Source organism: Cricetulus griseus (assembly GCF_003668045.3).
Source record: "Cricetulus griseus strain 17A/GY chromosome 1 unlocalized genomic scaffold, alternate assembly CriGri-PICRH-1.0 chr1_1, whole genome shotgun sequence".
Taxonomy (NCBI): domain Eukaryota; kingdom Metazoa; phylum Chordata; class Mammalia; order Rodentia; family Cricetidae; genus Cricetulus; species Cricetulus griseus.
The window spans coordinates 151507062-151526462 of record NW_023276807.1 but is presented as its reverse complement, the minus strand read 5'-3'; the positions used below and the strand labels follow the sequence as shown (position 1 = coordinate 151526462).

Sequence of the window (19401 nt, the reverse complement as noted above, 5' to 3'; positions counted from 1 at the left end):
TATGCATCAGATTTAGTGCAGAATAATCATTTATCTATTAACAACAACAAAAGCCTTCAACCTCCCTAATATTTGATTAGTTCTTCCTTCTCGAAATAATAGAAAAAAAACAATAATCAAAGGGAATGATTTAAAATAGAAAAGATAATGATTTCAGAATCATTTGTCACTTAAATGGGAATATCAGGGAAGAAGAAATAGTAACATTCCCCTACACTAGTTTTCATTAACTGTAGTGTTGGAATATGCTCACTGGGATAGAAAAAAGTAATGATAATTTATTACTCCAAGATGTATTTTCAAAAAACCTTTCTCTGTACAGTTAGAAGAAAATGAGTATTTAAGCTGCTACTAAAGAGTTCAATACAGGTCTGAGATTGCAATTCAGGATTATGTGTCAATGAGATGGTGGTGATAAATACAAAACACTTTTTATGAAATTCCCATAATGAAAACACAAGTAAAAGTACAAATATACGATGAGCTTTTGAATTCCCTATTTAACAGCATGTTCTTATTTTTTATTTTTAGCTACTCTAATCCTCTACAATGGACTGCCACCTTTGGTGTTTCTACAATACGTCCTATCTTAAGAGTGAGAGTAAGGACTATTGTATCCCATAACAATTACAGACCTACAACTCGTGATAATGATATTGCAGTTGTACAACTTGAAAGACCTATCACCTTTAACAGAAATATCCATAGGGTGTGTCTCCCGGCTGCGACCCAAAGTATCATACCTGGTTCTGTTGCATACGTCACAGGATGGGGGTCACTCACGTATGGAGGTAAGTGTCTCTGGAAAATAAACAGTTTAACAGTAAATCTGTTATTTATTACTATGGAAATTTGTTTTTGAGTTTTGACACAGGGTCTTTTTTTTAATCCAGGATGGCTTGGAATTCATTATGTAGCCTAGGCTGACCTCAACTTCATAATTCTCAGCTTCAGCTTCCCAAATGATGGGAATATGGGCATGCATCCATCTTTGTAAATTCTTAGATGTGGAAACAGCCTGAGAATAGGCTCTAATACAGAACCATCTGTATCTGATCCTTCCTGACTCTACCTACTACAGCTGTTCCCTCAGGAATGTAAAACAAGCAGTACCCTTAGACCATAGAGAATTCTAGACAATTTCTATAACAGGAAAATTCGAAAGACAAGATTACAGAAGCATAAGTTTAGGGACCTCAGAGTCAACTCAAGACAACCCAAATTCTCAGCACAAAGGAAATGTATTTGTCCCAGAGGACAGAGGGCAGGAATAAGGGACAAGGACGAGAGATGGAGAATGAGGGAGAAGGGTATGAAAACAATGGAAAGGAGAGAAAAGGAGCAAAGGAGAGGGTGAAGGTATATTTGTCCCAAAGGAACAAAGGACTGACCCTTGGATAGAGGACACAGATGTGGCCCATAGGCAAATGGTTGTTTATAAATGGAAAATGGGAAACCCATGTTAGGATGAGTTAGTTAATTTTGATTGGGCAAGTTAAAGGGGGCATAAAGGGACTTTTTGACTTTGGACTTCAATACTTTGATAGCTGGACCTTGGTAGTCAGCCTCAAGAGGAGGAAGTGGCCAAATAAGGGAATGGAGCTGGATGGCTAGCTTTAGGGATGCAATCTAACAGTTTGTGGTGAGGCAGAGGGAATGGGGAAGAAGGGCAAAAGTTGCCAGAGATATGTTTTCTGTGCTTGGGTTCATTAGAGCCCCTTGAATAAGTTCCTTATTACTATAGAAAGTCTAGCCAAGTGGTGGTGGTTCATGCCTTTAATCCCAGCACTTGGGAGGCAGAGGCAGGAGGATCTCTGTGAGTTCAAGGCCAGCCTGGTTTATAGAGCTAGCTCCAGGACAGCCAAGGCTATACAACCCTGTCTCGAAAAACCAAAAAGAAAAAAAAAAGAAGTCTATTAATTTCTGTGAAGGAGAGTTAAAAAGAGTATGAGTTGAGACTTTAACACCCCTAAGGTACTGCCTTTAAGTTACTCAGGGGTGAAATGAATCCTACAGCCACAGCAAGGAACTCCACGTAGAGATAAATATTGACCATATTCATTCATTGAATGAATAAGGTTAAAATTAAAATGAGCACAATTTGAAAAAAAACAATTAGAGCAAGGGGAAAAAAATAACACTACCAGGTGGGAAGTGGAAGAGGAAATTGGCAATTTCCTTGGGCTATTACAACCTTGGTAGTGATTATTTCTCTAGGGACTAATAAAAGTCTTAATTGTCCCAGAAAGTATTTCACTATGTTCTTTGGACCCAAATGGCTTGACATAATACATAGATTTTATAGCAGTCATGGAAAACAGTGGCAGTGCTGTTCTGAGGGAACATTGATATCACAGATTAGTTCCTTAATGCCAGACTGACTTCTTATCTGATGCTAAATGTTCATTGATGTGTAGCTTTCTAATCCAAAATCCATCAGTGAACTTCTTAAATTATGTAAGTCAACATTAACATAAGTATTGGGTATCATTGATGTTGTCGATTTGGGTTTTTCATTTGTTTTTTTGAGACGGGTGATCATGGTAGCCCAGGTTGCCCTCAAATTTACTACATAACTGGAGCTGGCCTTGAACTCCTGATTCTTCTATACTTACCTCCCAAATGTTGGAATTACAGGCATATGTCACCACATCCAGCAATTTATTTATTAACTCTAAGCATAAAAAGGAAAATAAATCACAAACTCAAAAAGAAAGCAAAAGAGAAACTTGTCTCCCTAAGGAAGTTATCCCTTCTTGCCTACAGAAATCTTTGCTCAGAGGAAACTCATAAGTGCATCTTCTGATGCCTTTCTTATAAAATAGTGTTTTGAGTATTTGCACAAATTCTCAAATTCAGCAGAGTCATTAATTCATATTTTCTGAAGTCTGTTTTATTTCTGGTTTTATACTAAATAGGCAACACAGTCACCGATCTACGGCAAGGACAGGTCAGAATAATAAGTACCGATGAGTGCAATGAACCAGCTGGTTATAGTGGAAGCGTCTTGCCTGGAATGCTCTGTGCTGGAGTGCCTTCAGGTGCCGTGGATGCATGCCAAGTAAGTACAAGACACCCTTATCATTGTCATCGTCAAGAAGTTTATAGGCATTTTCAAGCACATCTCTCTGTGACAAACATAAAGATAACAACAATTACAACACAAAACTCTGAACCTCAAAACAAGTATGCCCTTAATTATAGAGAAAAAAATCTTTTTTGAATCTCATCTGTCATGAAAATATTAATTTTTAATTGCTATGAATGGTCAAACCAATATTATACGATATGGTGGATACAATTAATGATAAAGTATGATATATTTCAAACTTGCTAAGGAACACATTTTTATGTTTTTATCACAAGGAACAACATTAAAGTTTTGAAGTAGAAATGTTAGCTACCTTGATTTTTAGTATTCAGTATTTTACCCATAAATCATGGAAACATTTCCTATTTCACAAATGTATAAAATTATGAAATCTCAATAAAAATAATCAGTTATTTAAAGTTTATAAACAGTAATTAATTTTTAGATTATACTGTTTTATTTGTAAACACTCCTCATTCTCAAAGTCCAATTAATAAAAATACTGTAACATGCAACCACCAAAAATACCTAATTTTTGAAGTACTTTAAAGGTAGAAAATTTATACAATATCTTAGTTATTTGAACCATATGAGATCCTCAATTATATAAGGAAAAGAAAGAAAAGGGAAAGAGAGGGGAGGGGAAAAGAGAGAAAGGGGGAAGAGGAGAGCAAAGGGGAAAAAGAAAAGGAAAGGAAAAGAACTTTGTCTCTAGCCTATGAAATTTTAAATCAAATATCCAAAACAAGCAGTAAATGTACAATTGTCTCCTTATAGATTGGTATAAGATCTAATATTAAAATTTGAATGAAATTAATAAAACTTAGCAGATTCCACTCCTTGTCTGAAATTAAGCCAATGTAGTCACAGCAGCAAATAGTTAAACATAGTTGTAAACACTCTAATTTCTTCAGGCATGGAAACCTTGCCCACCTTTCATAACAACAAATTCTCAAGTTTCATGAAGTTTTCTAAATAATTCAACACGCCTTTGATCCCAGCACTTAGGAGGCAGAGGTAGGAGGATCTCTGTGAGTTTGAAACCAGCCTGGTCTATAAGAATTAGTTCCAGGACAGGTTCCAAAGCTACACAGAGAAACCCTGTCTCAAAAATAAAAATAAAAACTTAACAGTCAGAGAGTAACCCAGGTTGACAATTTCAGATCTACTGAAAGTATTGGTTACAACAGCTTGAGGCTTTAACATTTTAAAGTGTTCTTTTTGTTTTCCCTCTCTCATGCCCTCCCTCAGCTTGTGTATACAAAGTCTGCTCTTCATTTCAAGCAGGTTCATGACATCATTATCATGAAATTTTCCCTTGTTCCACTCCAGACCTTACTGGTCATTACTTAAAACATTTTAACACACAGATTTTTTCCTCACAAAATATATTAAATAAATAATATTTTGCATAAAAGTTTATAGTGTCAATTTCATACATTCATTCAAAAATACATCTATTCATTTCTGTGTAACATTTCTTGTGTTAATGCAACTGTATGTTCCATGCACTCATCAGGTTTAGAAAAAAGAATGCAAGTTCAATCATCTGCCAGTAACTACAATAAAAGTTACATGGCACTCATAGCTAGCATTTACTTATATATAGTGGATAAACTACACTTCAGAAAACTTTGTCGGCATAGGAAAAATAATATAAAAAAATAACAACAAAATCCTGAGGACCAGTCAAATGGAATATGAATGCATCATCCAAAGGAATGAGGTACCAGACAGCTCCAAGCAGTACTTGTCAAGCAAGTTGGTGATTCATATATTGACCTTTCTCTCCATCTAAACTATTAATTAAATAGGTATGGAAAAACGTAACTACTAAGAGCAGCCAAATGAATAGCTAACTTTTCCAGAAATACGTTTGGTAATAATAGCTGGGTTTTATTAGTGCTGACTGTACACCAAGCTCTTCCCAAAGAGCTTTGTGTGTTAATCACACTTAAACTCATAAAAACATCATTTATTGATAAGAGAATTGCAGTGCAGAGCAGTTAAAGAGCTTATTGGATTCCACACAGCTGACAGGTGGAGGATGCAAACTCAGGCTGTCTAGCTCCAGAATTCAAAGAATTAACCCATAATACAGTTTCTTCTAATTTATCTCCCTAACTGGATTATAACATGTGTAACTAGTTTTTAGGCAGCAGTTTTTGCCATTGGCTGGTAAATATCCATAAGAAATGCTCTGCTTACTGTCATAAAAATTTCTTTTCAATTATTCACCAAAAGAACACTGGTGGATGATTTACTAAGCATCATACTGGGTAGTAAAGAAAGGTAGCTAAATGACAAATCTATAAATTCATTCACTCAAAAACTATTTCTTGAGCATCTGCAATGGGCTAGAAACCAAGGGTGCAGCAGTGACCAGGACACAGATACTCCCTTCCCTGGTGAACTTTATAACATCACTGTTCACAAAGACACTGGCCAAGGAGAACTGACTATTGGGAATAAGCAAGTGTTCCTAAAATATTGAAGAGTCAGGGACATAGATACCACAGAATGAGATCAGTCTCATTCTAATAGAGCCCCAAGACAGAAGTACAAATGAAATCAATGGGTCATAGACGACTTCCTAGAGTGCAAACCTGAGGAGAAGAGGAAGCAACAAGGAGGTAACTGAAGGAAGGCCAGCTAATGAGCTTTATGCCTTCTCAGCTTTGCTTGTATACTTGAAGGATTACATTATTTTATTTTCTTATTGTCTTTCAGAAAAGACATAGGCTGAGTTCATGACTAGGACTTCCTGTACAGCCATAGAAATAAACTGAAGATTTCAGTGTTATTTTGCTTTTAAATAATCAATTACTTTGTTTTCTTCAGGGTGATTCTGGTGGCCCACTAGTACAAGAAGACTCACGGAGGCTTTGGTTTGTTGTGGGGATTGTGAGTTGGGGATATCAGTGCGGCCTGCCAAATAAGCCAGGAGTGTATACTCGAGTGACAACCTACCGAGACTGGATTCGACAGCAAACTGGAGTGTAGTGCCATGAAAGCAAAGGTGCTGTGAAGTGTGTATGCAAGTGCACCTGACTCAGATGTCATAAAATTACTTTTCAACTGCAAAGGAAACTGGAAATGTCTCATTTTTAACATAGTATCACAGAAACATGTGTTAACAAACAGTATTTAATATTTCTTTGTCAGTGTGGAATTGTACTTTCTCAAGAGAAACCATGTGAACATTGCATTGTATTATGGCTAAGTAAGAGACAAAATATGTTAGACTAGTTATTGGGTTAATAACTTTATTATAGTCATGGCAAGTTGTAGTAGTGAGAAATGAAGTGCCTTGAGTCGAGGAGCCTGGAGAAGGAAGAAGGGCCAGGGGTGTTCTCTGAAGAAGTCTCATTGAAGCTGGTAGTATGTAGAGTGTAGGACTGTGCAAAGGAAGTTGGAGCATAGTCTGAACAAAAGAGCTATGTGAGGATAGAGCGACATTATCTGTTTAGAATGTCTGGATAGTCAATATTTTACAGAAAAACTTAGTCCTAACATTAAATTTTGAAGCTACTGTACAAAAATTGTAAAACCTGTATCTATCCTAATTATTTGACAAGATCACATTCCTGTACAAATCTCCCAGGATGTTCTTGGGTATTGAACATCGGAGCTAAATTAATTGATTCAAAGTGAAACCAGCAGACGTGCAAAAAGTTTTAATGGTGAATTTTAATTTTAAATGTGTTTTATCTGCATAGAAGAGAGGACATATCTCCTCCATAGAGAAGCTGAGGTGATGAATCCATACAGCCTTCTCAGCTATCTTAGCAACCACAGGACTTGTTGGGAAGAAATCCCTACTAGCAACTTCCTACCATTGGTATTATTTTTTAGAGTAACCTGATGCTCAGCAGCAAAATTAAGTACAAATTAAAAGTGAATGATGATGAAGAAGTAAAGATCTGGTTTGAAAAGGTAAAGATTAAATGGCTTAATATCAATAAATCTGTTCTGGAGACAGAAGAATCTCACATTCATAACTTCTTTGTCTCTCTTGTATCTGTGTCTTGTTATTTTTCTCTGTCTCTGTCTCTCACTGTCTCTGCCTCTCTTTGTCTCTCATACACACACACACACACACACACACACGTTCACTCACACATGCAATCACTATCATCAAGGAATACAAATTAAATAGAATCAATTAAAACCTAAAGCCACAGCAATCTATATAACCTGATTCACAAATGATCCAGATTTTGTAGGCTCCCAGTATAGCTAAAGATTGGTTGTACATGATCACCTGTGTGTCATAGTCACCCTCTAAAAGCTAACTCCTTACACCTGTAGATGAGAGACATTCACGACACCACAATGAAAACTTTGCTCTTCCTGGAGTAAATCATGATGTCTGAATTAAAGCAAATTCTTTGACATAAAAGGATTGAAAAATGTAACCAACTCTTGGAAAGATGTATACACAAATCTTTGCTGCATTTTATTTCAAATAAACTCTTTTATAATCTTTTCCTCCTAATTATTTATGGAATTTATGATTGCTGAAGGATGATCCAGAACAATTTATTTTAATTGGTTGTCTAATAAGAGAACTTGTAGCCAGACTCTAAAGGTTGGGCATGCTCTGTTCCCTATAATCAAGCTCTCTAACTGAAGTAGCGTCCAGCTTGACACTCCCTTGGTGCACCCTGTGAGGACAGCATTAAGCTGGTTATTTAGAGCAAGCCTCAAGGGGAGGGTGTCTCTACATGAGTATGTGTGTTACATGTGTGTGAGTGCACATGTCATCACATATATGCTTGAGTTTATTCTTATATTAGAAGCCACTTCAAAGATAACATTTATTTGGCTGAATGTAGAACAAATTCATTAAAATGCTAAATTGTTATTTATCCAAATACGTATTTTTTTAGGAAGAGATTTTTAAAAACCAAAGGAACATGTGTAGACTGTTTGAGAAAGCTCCTCTCCCTCTCCGCCCACCCCACTCCCCCCCCTCCGCCCATCTATCTGTGTGTGTGTGTGTGTGTGTGTGTGTGTGTGTGTGTGTGTGTGTGTGTGTGTGTTCTTTTAGTTTCTGATAGAGTCCCCATAACAGAGACCTAGGTGACTTCATGAAACTAAGTGTGAACATGTATGGAATCATCTCGCAGAATTAGTAATGTTAAGAAAAATCCAATATAATGAATACAATCATATGTATTAACCAATTTAAACAAAAAAGTTAGTGTTTGATATTCAGACTGGGGCTAAAATAGTGAACATCCCTAATGAAAAGATAAATAATCTAAGAAAGCTCAGGGGAAACAATTGACTATGAAGTGGACTTATTTTAAATCTCAATTTCACAGGGCAGTTTGTCCATTTAATAAATGCATCAAGCCCTACTTCTGGTTCCCCCCATCTCTCTGGGGCATGAATGAAACAAAGGGAAATGACTCCTTGCTCTTAAGACACTCAGATAATAATGACATGCATGTTATGTTATATAATATAATTAGTAAAATAAAAAGTAGAACATTTATTTTAAAGATAACAAAATAATGGAGAAGACCATAGAAATGGTAGAATATATGCTTATTTTAAAGGAAAGTGGAATATAAATCTCTGGAGCATCAATATGCTATAAGTCATGATAATCACCCTCTGGACCAGGAGAGGGGAACTGGTAACATTGCAGAACGTAAGTCTACATCTTGAACAGGATCTGCCCTTCACTCTTCACTTTCCCATTTCCTTATTTGCTAAACATGAAATGATTCAGAACCCTACATAGATTTTCCTTTCTATAATTTTTACATATGTATTTAACTAAAAACTCAAAAATAAATTCTGAGCTGGAGATATAACTCAATGAATAAAGTGTTTGCTGTGTCTGCATGGGATCCCGAGTTCAATTCCAAGAACCCACATTTAAAAAAACATTGACTATGGGGATTGTGCTTATAATCCCAGCACTGATCTGGGTGGATTTCTGTGTCTCACGAACCAGGCAGCCTAACTGAAATGGTGAGTCTTTGGTATGTGCATGTATACTTACAGATACTGAGGAGCATGGGTTTACACACACAAGCTAAACAATTGCTCAACAATTAGCTTGCATAATCTTCTAGAGGAAAAATATTTCTTAGTTCTGGTTGTTCACTTCAGCAAAAAAGTAGCTCTTTTGAAGGGTGAAGTGAATTTTTATGAAAGATTGTTCAACAAAAGCTTGATAGTTGCATGAAGAAATATTGAAGAAACTTCTCGGGTTAGTTAGATTTAAAATCAGATGATTTCCAATTTTTTTCTCAATCTACGAGGCTACCAAAAAATAAGCAACTAATTTTAGGAACATCTCTACAATAAAAAAAAATTGGTAATTATTAGGAACATTTATATGTGTGTTTAATCTAGTATACAACCACAAAACAAAAACAAATCATCTATGAAGTCAAACCAATCAGAATTATGATTAAGTAGTACAAAACTTGTGGGAGTAACCAAGCAATATCCGAATGAGATGGAACCCATTCCCAACACTGCTTGGATGGCCAAGAAACTGAGACTAGATAGCCCAAAGATCCAGGGGAAAACAAAATACTATGGTTCTGCTAAGGGATCATAGCAATTAAATGACTTCTAATGACATTCTGCTATACTCATAAATCAGTGTCTTGCTCAGCTATCAACAGAGAAGCTTACTCCAGCAGCAGATAGGAACAAATACAGAGACCCATATCTAGAATAAGCAAAAAAAGAGAAAGACCTTGAAACACTCAGCCCTAAAAGAAATGTCTCCATCTAATTTTTACCCTCAGGGCTCAGGAAACTCTGTGGAAGAGGAAGCAGAAAGAGTGTAAGAGCCAGGGTAGATGGAGAGCACCAAGGAATCAAGGCCTTCTAGGTACAACAGGGCTGGCAAACATAATGAACTCAGAGACTGTGGCAGCATGCACAGGGACTGCAAGGATTTCCACCACATAAGGCTTTATATCTGAAAGGAGAAGTGGACACAAGTCCCCATTCCTAATTCAGCAGCTAATTGACAGCCACTAGCAAATGAAGATTTAGCTGTCTTCTATGGAGTCTACTAGGGAAACAAAACACTCTTAAAGGTAGGTCCATGCCCAACAGTAGATGGGCACAAAAGGAACCCAATAGCATCTTTGGAGGTTCTTTGTCTAATAATGTTAACTTAGGCATTTTTTAAAACCAATATATATATATTGGTTTTGTGTTTTTATGTGATTGCTATGTGTGTATGTGTGTAAATATGTGTGTTTTTGTGTTAACCAGATCTTTAAAGGAAAACTAATACTAATGCTCCTCTACTAAAAGTAACAAAAGAACAAGAGAAGTTTCCAAACTCAGTTTATGAAGCTAAGATTATCCTGGTATTATCCATGTAATAAAAGCAAAAGGAAGAATAAAAGAGATGCAAACAGTAAATGGAGAAGTAAAATTAACTCTATTTGCAAGTGTCATAGCATTATACTAAAATATTAAATCAAAAAGCACTTAGATCTGATAAACAATTCAGGCAAAGCAGCATAATACATAATCAACATAGAAGAATCAGTGCATCAATAATGAACTTGCCAAGAAAGACATGAGGGGGGAAAGTCTCTATTCACAGTAGCTTCAAAAGAGTAAGAAAAATATTTACATGAACCAGGCCTGGTGGCATATGCCTTTAATCTCAGCACTTAGGAAGTCATTGAGGCTAGCCTGATCTACAAAGCAAGTTCCAAGACAGTCAGGACCACACAGAGAAACTGTATTTTGAATAAAAAAAAACACAAAAAAAACAAAAACAAAAAAGACTAGAAAAATATTTATAATAGGCAGTTGTTAAAATAATAAATAAAAACTTCCATTAAATTTATGAAAAATTTCAACATTCACAATTATAGGAAAATACAGATTTGCCTTCACACAGTAAATTGTGGGTTCATAACTTTACCAATATATTCACACACACAGTACATTTGATTGATATTTCTGACAGTTTTACTCTTTGAATGACTTTATGAGGTTACCATCAATTATGAATTACTTCTTCCCAGAGAAACCAGTGGTACAAGTATCAATACATAATGTGCCTTATGTCATAGAATAAGGCATTAACCATGTGAGGAAAAAACTCACTTGGATTTAGTAAGTAAACTTTCTAATACAAATAATTATGTTTCCTTGTGGATAAAAATCTAATCACTGAAAGTATCAGGTGAACTAGGAAAAATAATAATGATGGTAACTATAAAAGTTATTTATGAAGCACACTTCCTGTGTAATAAATCTGATAGAAGTATTGTTATTAATACTGTATCTTGAAGAAGAATCACCTAAGGTTCATGAAAGCCAAATAACACATCTAAGATCACAGAGTAAAGTTAAGGTCTGAAATCGGTTTTGAAATTCTAACCCTGCATACTAGCCTCATAAAATTAATTGTTGATGTTAACTTAATTGTCCACATATAAATCCAATTCTTATTTCCTAAGCTCAGTTTTCAATCTAACAATCACTCAATACAATAAGTGTCAAACTCTTGGGCTCGCAAGATGGCTCAGCAGACAAAGGCATTTGCCACTAAGCATAATGACTTGACATACATTCCTTTTTTGTTTATTTGTTTTTTGTTTTTCGAGACAGGGTTTCACTGTGTAGCTTTGGAGCCTATCCTGGCACTCGCTCTGTAGAACAGGCTGGCCTCGAACTCACAGAGATCTGCCTACCTCTGCCTCCCGAGTGCTGGGATTAAAGGCATTAGAGTCATCGAACGGGTCAGTTTCACGTAAGTTTCTCTAGGCTCTTCTATGTGGCTCTCTATCTTCCTGCTAAATGGACACGGTGTAAAACTGCTTCCTAAATATTTGTGTTTATACCCACAGACTAGTCCAGTCCTCTAACTTGATTGGAGAAGCCTTTTCTGGCTATGAGTGATGGACAAAGCAGACACACATAACTAGTCAAAGAGCTAGAATGACTGTTTCGTGCTCAGCTGAAACAGGACATGTGTATCACCCCTACCCCAAGGTCTAGGGAACACTACAGAAGACGGGGCAGAAGGTTGTAAAGCCCAGACAGTGGAGAGAAGTACTATAAAGTCTTCCAGATATGATGTGCTGTAGCAATCATGGGCACACAGCAACTGTGATCACCTGCAGACGGACTGCATAAAAAATGTAAAAATGTGGAGTATTAGGTAGAAGGAGGTGATAGGTAGCGGGAGGAGAATCAGAATAGGATGAATTATTAGGGTTAAAGTTACATTGTATGCAAATGTGAAACTGACAAATATTAATTTAAAAAGAGCTGTAAAAGATCATTTTAACTACTTCATTTCAATAAAACATGTTGTGTAAGGAGTACAATAATAACGTGAAAGAATTAAAAGCTTATCTAAGATGGGTAGGATGCCCCAGGAGGTAAAGGCACTTGCTGCCAAGCCTAATGACCCAAGGGAAATTCCCTGGACCCATATAATGAAAGGAGCAACTCACAAGGTGTTCTCTGGCCTAAGCACACTCACACACACACACACACACACACACACACACACACACACACACACACACAGGGACAGAGAAAAGAAGAGAAAGGGAGAAAAAACAAATTTTAAGAAAACTTTTTAAATATCAGTAACACTAACAACAAATAACAATTTAAGTATCTGAGTAATGGAAATACTAAGCAAAATTTTATTCTGCTTTACTCATTTTATATTTTATGTTCGCAGTCATTCTGTAAATATCAAAAAGATATTTTCCTTTTGCTTCATTTTTATTTTTAAACTTATTCCCTGATAAATTCATACAGAATATAATATTTTCAGTCTCTATACCCTCTCTTGTACCCTTCCTACTCCTTCCCCCAGAGCCAGCTCCCCACGTTCATCTCTCTAAGAGGGTGTTTTCATGTACTTATGTATTACTGCACTATAGTACTGTAAAAATTGGGTTTTAACTACTTAATTTGAATCCAATAGTCTGTAATGTCATTTTTCAGGTGGACAGTAGTCATAAAAAAAAAGAAAGAGGAGGAAAAAAAACTACTTTCCAAGTTTAGAAATGTTCTAATTTCTACTATCACAATTGTTTAAATTGATTTTTAAAAAGACTTCTTCAGCTGGGCGTTGGTGGCGCACGCCTTTAATCCCAGCACTTGGGAGGCAGAGGCAGGCAGATCTCTGTGAGTTTGAGACCAGCCTGGTCTACAAGAGCTTGTTCCAGGACAGCCTCCAAAGCCACAGAGAAAACCTATCTTGAAAAAAAAAAACAAAAACAAAAGACTTCTTCATAAAGATCTATGAATTTAAGAGAAATTTGGAATTACAACTGCCACATAAAATCTTTTTTTAAAATAACATTCTTCTGCTATAGAATCTTACAAGTATAACCCAGTGTTTTTCCTTGAATTCCTCTCCATACTTCATTGGCTGACTCCCATCATTAACAGTAAGATTAGATTTTACATCTCTGTTCATAGAGTGCTTTGTGTGTGTTCCATCTCATGCTTATATTTATATGTCCTGATTGCCGCCTTATCTCACTACCTTCACCATACATCTAACCCTTCACCACAAGACTAAAAGCATCCAAGACTATGATTTAATGCATACTTCCCCAAGTGGTGTGATATGTGTTGTTGGTGTCACTTGATCTCCAACACCATTCTAGGCCAGTAAACCAAGATGCTTTTCATGTTGTCCCTAGTCTAATGTACTCCAAGCCTGGTGTCCATTGTGTAATAGAACATTGGGAACTTTATAGAGTTTATGAGATTCAGATCGATGGTAAGAAACCTCAAAGGATAAATATGATTTATAGAGCCAAATCAGAAGGGTAAGAAAAGCACATATGCAGAAGTAGTGTCTGTGGTAATGAATTAAATGCATTATCTAATGTATTAATGATGATTCAATGCTAACAGATCCCTAATCAATATGAAATGCATTCTCAGCAAGTGAAATGCATACTTCCATTATTATTCTTCGATTATTATTATTGATTTATCATGCTATCTCTGATTATCATTCCCTAGACATGTTTTGACAAAAAGGAAGGTAGCATGAGCATCATGAGTCTCAGCCTCTTTTAAAATGATTGGTGCCCGGTGTGAGTGGAACACACCTGTAATTTCAGCACTTGTAAGGATTGCAAATTCACGGCCTGCCCAGGCTATATGGTGACACCCTGCCTAAGAAGAAAGAAAAACCTTCTAAACAAGGAAATCTTTTCTCCTGCAGAACTAAAAACTAGACACTTCCTTACACCCTCGCTTTGTCTCTGGCATCTATCAAATTCAATTTCTTCCAATAACTGAACATTAAGATGTGTCCTATCTCGCCTCTACATCAGTATCAAAATTGGCTACGAGAAGCCAGAATGCTGTCCAAAATGTGGGAAATTGCTGGTTAAAGCCATATATCTTTTAATTAAAAATCAACACCCTGTAGATTTCAGAGTATCAAACCTTCTTTAAAGAGCACTAGAATTAAAGTGGCAGTAAAAATTTCAGGAGTGATTTCATGGAAAGATGATACATGGTTGCAAGAGAGTTATGGGTTGGAAAATATTCAGAGCCTAATGGAAGGTTAGGGCTTAAAGAGCCATTGGCTGTTCACGGGGAACAAAGAGAAATTGCCAGAAGTTTTAGAAGTGAAGGCTAAGCAAGGAGTAGGAAGAGCAACAACTGTTCTCTCGATGCAGGACACACAAACCCACCCTTCTCCGGCCTGTCAGTCTAGCTACTTCCTTAGTCAACTTAATTCTAAATTTTGCCCCCACTGCGGTGATATGACTATTTATTATTTATGGATTGACATATACACAGCTCATGGTTTACTAATGTTTTAAAATTAATTAGTAAATGTTTGGAAAGCACTTTGAAGATGAAAAGTTGTGTAAGTGCTAAGTATTATCATTATGCCATTATCATAAAACACATAAAAGCTATAGATTCTTGTAAGCTAAATAGGTGGAGGATGACTGTGTCATGCAGCACTCAAGGGGAAGATGGCCAGGGGACAGCCTCGGAGGAGCGAAGAGCCATGGACATCCCTGCAGAACAGGTGTGTGTAAGGGCGGGAGGCATGGGGGTGGCAGCTGGAGGGCTTGCTACAGCTCAGGAAGTTACTGTGGAAAAGTGCTTTAAAATTACCAGTTTCGTCACAACCAGCAAAAAACAAAACAAAAAAGCAGTTCCTTCCACATTTTATGGATATAGGACCAATACATCTTCAAGGCGAAAGGAAAAAATGATTTAGTGGAAAAATTTTCACCATTAAAGTTAACCCCAAATTCCCTGAGAAACCCTTCAATTATAAGCAATGTGTTCTTGTGCAACAACTAAAACGTAAAGATTTGGGCAGGCATATCTTTAAAAGACAATTTCAGTCTGAATACAGAAAGGAAACTATATATATGTGTGTGTGTGTGTGTGTGTGTGTGTGTGTGTGTGTGTGTGTGTGTGTGTGTGTGTGTGTATACATATAAGATATATAAAATAGGTGTCTGTTTCTAGTGTGGAGATGGAGATGTAGTCTTATTTACTGTGCTATTATCCCCCATGGAAGTGGTAAAACAAATCAGAGGTCTTATTTTTTAATTATTGGAACACTACAGTGCTTCCCTACTTTATATTTTTAGCAGCATGATTTTACATTGAATTCAGAAGTAAAGGCAAAACCAAAAGGAGAAGACTTTTATTCTTGACTTTAGCAATGATGTAATTGGCCTGGAAGACAGAGAAATGTCTTCCTACTGTGATAAAGGAGGCAGGTGAACCAGAGTGTTTACATTTACATTTTAATTTTTAAGTTAATCAGATAAACATGGAGATAAGTGTTTGCATACACACTATTCTTTCCAGCACTATCACAAAATGCAGACACTGATAAATGTCATTGACAACTACTATATTTTTTTTTAAATGACACAAGTCTGGGCAAAATCTAGATTCTGTGTGACCAGCATATTGGGATGTTGCAACTTTTCCATAAACACCTTCAATAATTGAACTTTTCACATTCACATTAACATTTAGCTCATTTAACTATTAGAGAAATAGTGAAATATTTTCTGTAAAATTAAGTTACTGACAATACTTCCTTAACAAAACTTAAAACAGCTCATGTCCTAAGTAGTGTATTCTACCTCCTTCAGATCAACTTGATCAGCCTCTTATATGCCACAAATATTATCTGAGCAGTATTATGAAGACAGGCTTCAGGTTTATCTCAAGGACTTGAATATTTTATTTATATTAAAGTTGGAAATCCCTGTATTCCCTTTATAAGTAATCCTTCACTTCAGTCATTTTATCATTTATCACACCCAAATGATTCTAATACACACTTTGTTAGCAAGGTGCATGTGGAAAATAAATGTGTTGCTAAAATCAAGAGTTTCTGTTCTTTACCTCAACTCCTTACCAAGACTCAACTTCTGTTCCATGTTAGGCAGTTTGTTTTTCAAAAAACATTTCATCTAATAATAGGAGTTTAGAAAAGTCAAATTCACATGCCTGGTATTGTCTATAAGAATGTTCTAGAGAAAAGAATAACAACAAACTGTGACTTTTCTCTTGAGTTTAGGAATGTGCTGTTCTGCTCTAATAAAGCCTTTGGAAATAAGAAAAAATTCTGAGCTGTGAGGGAAGCTCTAATCCTCACCTCTAGTGCAGATCCTCTGTTCCCCTTACTGCCACACCCCAGAAAAGATAACTATAAAGATTGTCTCCCCTCTTTAAAATCAGAAACATAGGATGGGTGGTCTGCAAATTCCCTCCCAGCTCCCCAACCAGGAAATTTCTCCCTCTAGGAAAATTATATTAGGGAACTTTGTAGTCATATGAGGATTCCCTACCAGACAAACAAATTCTTGCATCTGAGAATCACTGTTATATAGCTTTGTAAGAAATCACAAGGTAAAATGGCAAATGGTTCCTAAATATCTATAAATTGTTAAATTATTATAAAACTGTTTGCATTCATTTTTATTTATAGAAGCAGAATTTTACATATACCATAAAGACACAATTGAGAAGAGTTGAGAAATAGACCCCAACTATTTACCACATCAATATTTTCATTTGTAACATTTTCATTGGCACTTACTCTGTGGCAAGCTGTGCAACGAAAAGTGAAATGTGAATGATTTCCTGCTAAACTATGGAGGAAAATGTCTGAGAACACGTGGGCATGTGCAGGGTCAAGGATTTACCAGGATTTAGCATATCATTGAGTCACTTACTTCACCCAAAGTCTTACACACTATTCTAGATTCAATATGTGAGTTGATCCAACTGGAGAAATATATTTTCAGTCTAAATCAAAAGAACCTCTTGAATCCAGGATTTGAAGGCTTATCTGGAAAGGCGGGAAGGGGTTACATATCTGGAGCAATTCCTTCTCTTCTTCCAACCCAAAAAGTTCTAAGGCATCATATGGAAACACTGAGAGACAATTTCTATGTGTAAACTATTTAGGCAGTGTACTTTTTAGTGATGAGAATCTTATCTGAAGTAAAATGAAACTTCTGAAAAGAAAAACTTGGAAATGTCATTGATGTTGGAATCCTAGCTGACACTGTTTCTTTAGGAAAAAAATTATCCATTCGAGGAATCAGCACCAACTAAGTAAAAAGTAGACTTCCTAGTAGATATTTGATTTTGTTACCAAATGAAAAATCAAAATGATATAGGCACTAATATAGTTGATTCAAAATGACCAGTATCTCATATAGTCACTAAAAATATATTTATGCTTCTTGATGTTAGAAATATCCTACAGACACCCATATGAGCATGTAAGTATGTAACACACAGCCACATGCACATATATGGGTAGTATATGTTGTTTATGTATATACAACATAAAATACATAATTTAGCATATAAAACAAAATTAGTTTGTGTTAATATAAAATATTGATATTTATACATGTATTAATATTAACTTTTAATATTAATACAAATTAAAATATGTATATAAACATACATATATATGAATATGAATTGAATTGTGCCCTCCCATTCATACATTAATGTTCTGGCACCTGATATCTCAGAACATGGATGCATTTCAGAAAAACTGAAATGGAGTGATTTTATTAAGGTGAGGTTTTTAGATAGAGTCTAACACAGTGTGACTATGCTTGTGCTTATAAGAGGAGGAGTCATGACATGAGAACAAGAGTGTGAAGTGTCAGAGGGAGACCCTTCACCTACAGGTTAAAGAGCTTGGCCTCAGGAGGTTGTGAGTCCACCAGAATCTTATTCTCGGATTTCCACCCTCCATAAGCAAGAATGCAACTTTCTGCACTACCATTTCTAGTCTATGGAACTTGTTATGGAACTCCTGAAAGCTGATAGCAAGATAGAGCACAAGGAATAAGCTAATTTTATATAGTTCTTTCACGTTACATTTATGAGGAAAAAATGTGAAGTGGTTAACAAATAATATGTATGATAACCCCTTCATTTCATTTCCAATGATACTTCTTCCACATTTGAAAGATAAAATAGCATTTACAGTGTTGAAACATAAAAATATTAAAATAAAATTGCTTCCCAATTTGTAATTCATAAGACAGTTTCTTATAATAGCTTTTAAAGGACAGGGGAGGGCTCTATAGGTGACGTTTTTGCTGTGCTGTGCAAGCATGAGGACCTAAGTTGAGACCCCCCCAGCCCTTAAAATGCCAAGTTTAGGGCACAGTGTCTATAATCACAGTGTGGGAGTGGCAAAGACATGCAGATCTTGGGGGTCTAACTGGATCAGAAACCCCATGTCGGGTGACTGACTCAAATACTGAGATGGAACTGACTGAAGAGACAGTTGTCTTTCTGAGACTGTGGCTATGAATTGAATGACTCTCAAAGAAAAACTGCATGTTTCCATAACTTTGAGATCTTATCCCAGGGACTCAGGGCTCTCACTAACTTATGAGGTTTCTAAAATTTCATGTCACTGAAATAAATTTGGATTTGCTCATTTAAAAGTTAGAGAGAGAAAGAAAGACACACAACATTTATCTCTGATCTCTGCATACAGGCATTTGCACCCTATCACATACACGCATACACATAGATTTTAAAGATGAATTAAAATTTTGTATATTCTCTATGGTGTCCCTCTATTGTGCCCAAGATTTACTTAACCTGATGATTCATAAATCACAATGAAAAATTCCACAGCTGAATGAAAAAATGACAGATCCCCAACAGTTACATATTATATGATTTTATTCTATTATGTTCTTTCAATACAAAAACATAGGAAAGGAAAACAGAATGGTGATTGACAGTGGTTACAAAGGGTGAGAGAACAGGAGATGGGGGGA

At 36.0% G+C, this 19401-nt stretch overlaps 2 protein-coding genes across 2 annotated transcripts in view; both read left to right on the top strand.

The window, feature by feature from the left end:
- The window catches only part of LOC100758807 (transmembrane serine protease 11D), a 40165-nt gene extending 34071 nt beyond the window's left edge, over positions 1-6094 (top strand). The window contains exons 8-10 of the mRNA XM_027390709.2: positions 532-791; positions 2919-3061; positions 5933-6094. Of these exons, the coding sequence (XP_027246510.1) occupies positions 532-791; positions 2919-3061; positions 5933-6094 (565 nt within the window). The remainder of the gene's footprint in view (positions 1-531; positions 792-2918; positions 3062-5932) is intronic.
- Positions 6095-15072: 8978 nt separating this feature from the next.
- Positions 15073-19401, top strand: part of LOC100758048 (transmembrane protease serine 11C) — a 46291-nt gene continuing 41962 nt past the window's right edge. The window contains exon 1 of the mRNA XM_027390700.1: positions 15073-15128. Coding sequence (XP_027246501.1) covers positions 15073-15128 — 56 coding nt within the window. The remainder of the gene's footprint in view (positions 15129-19401) is intronic.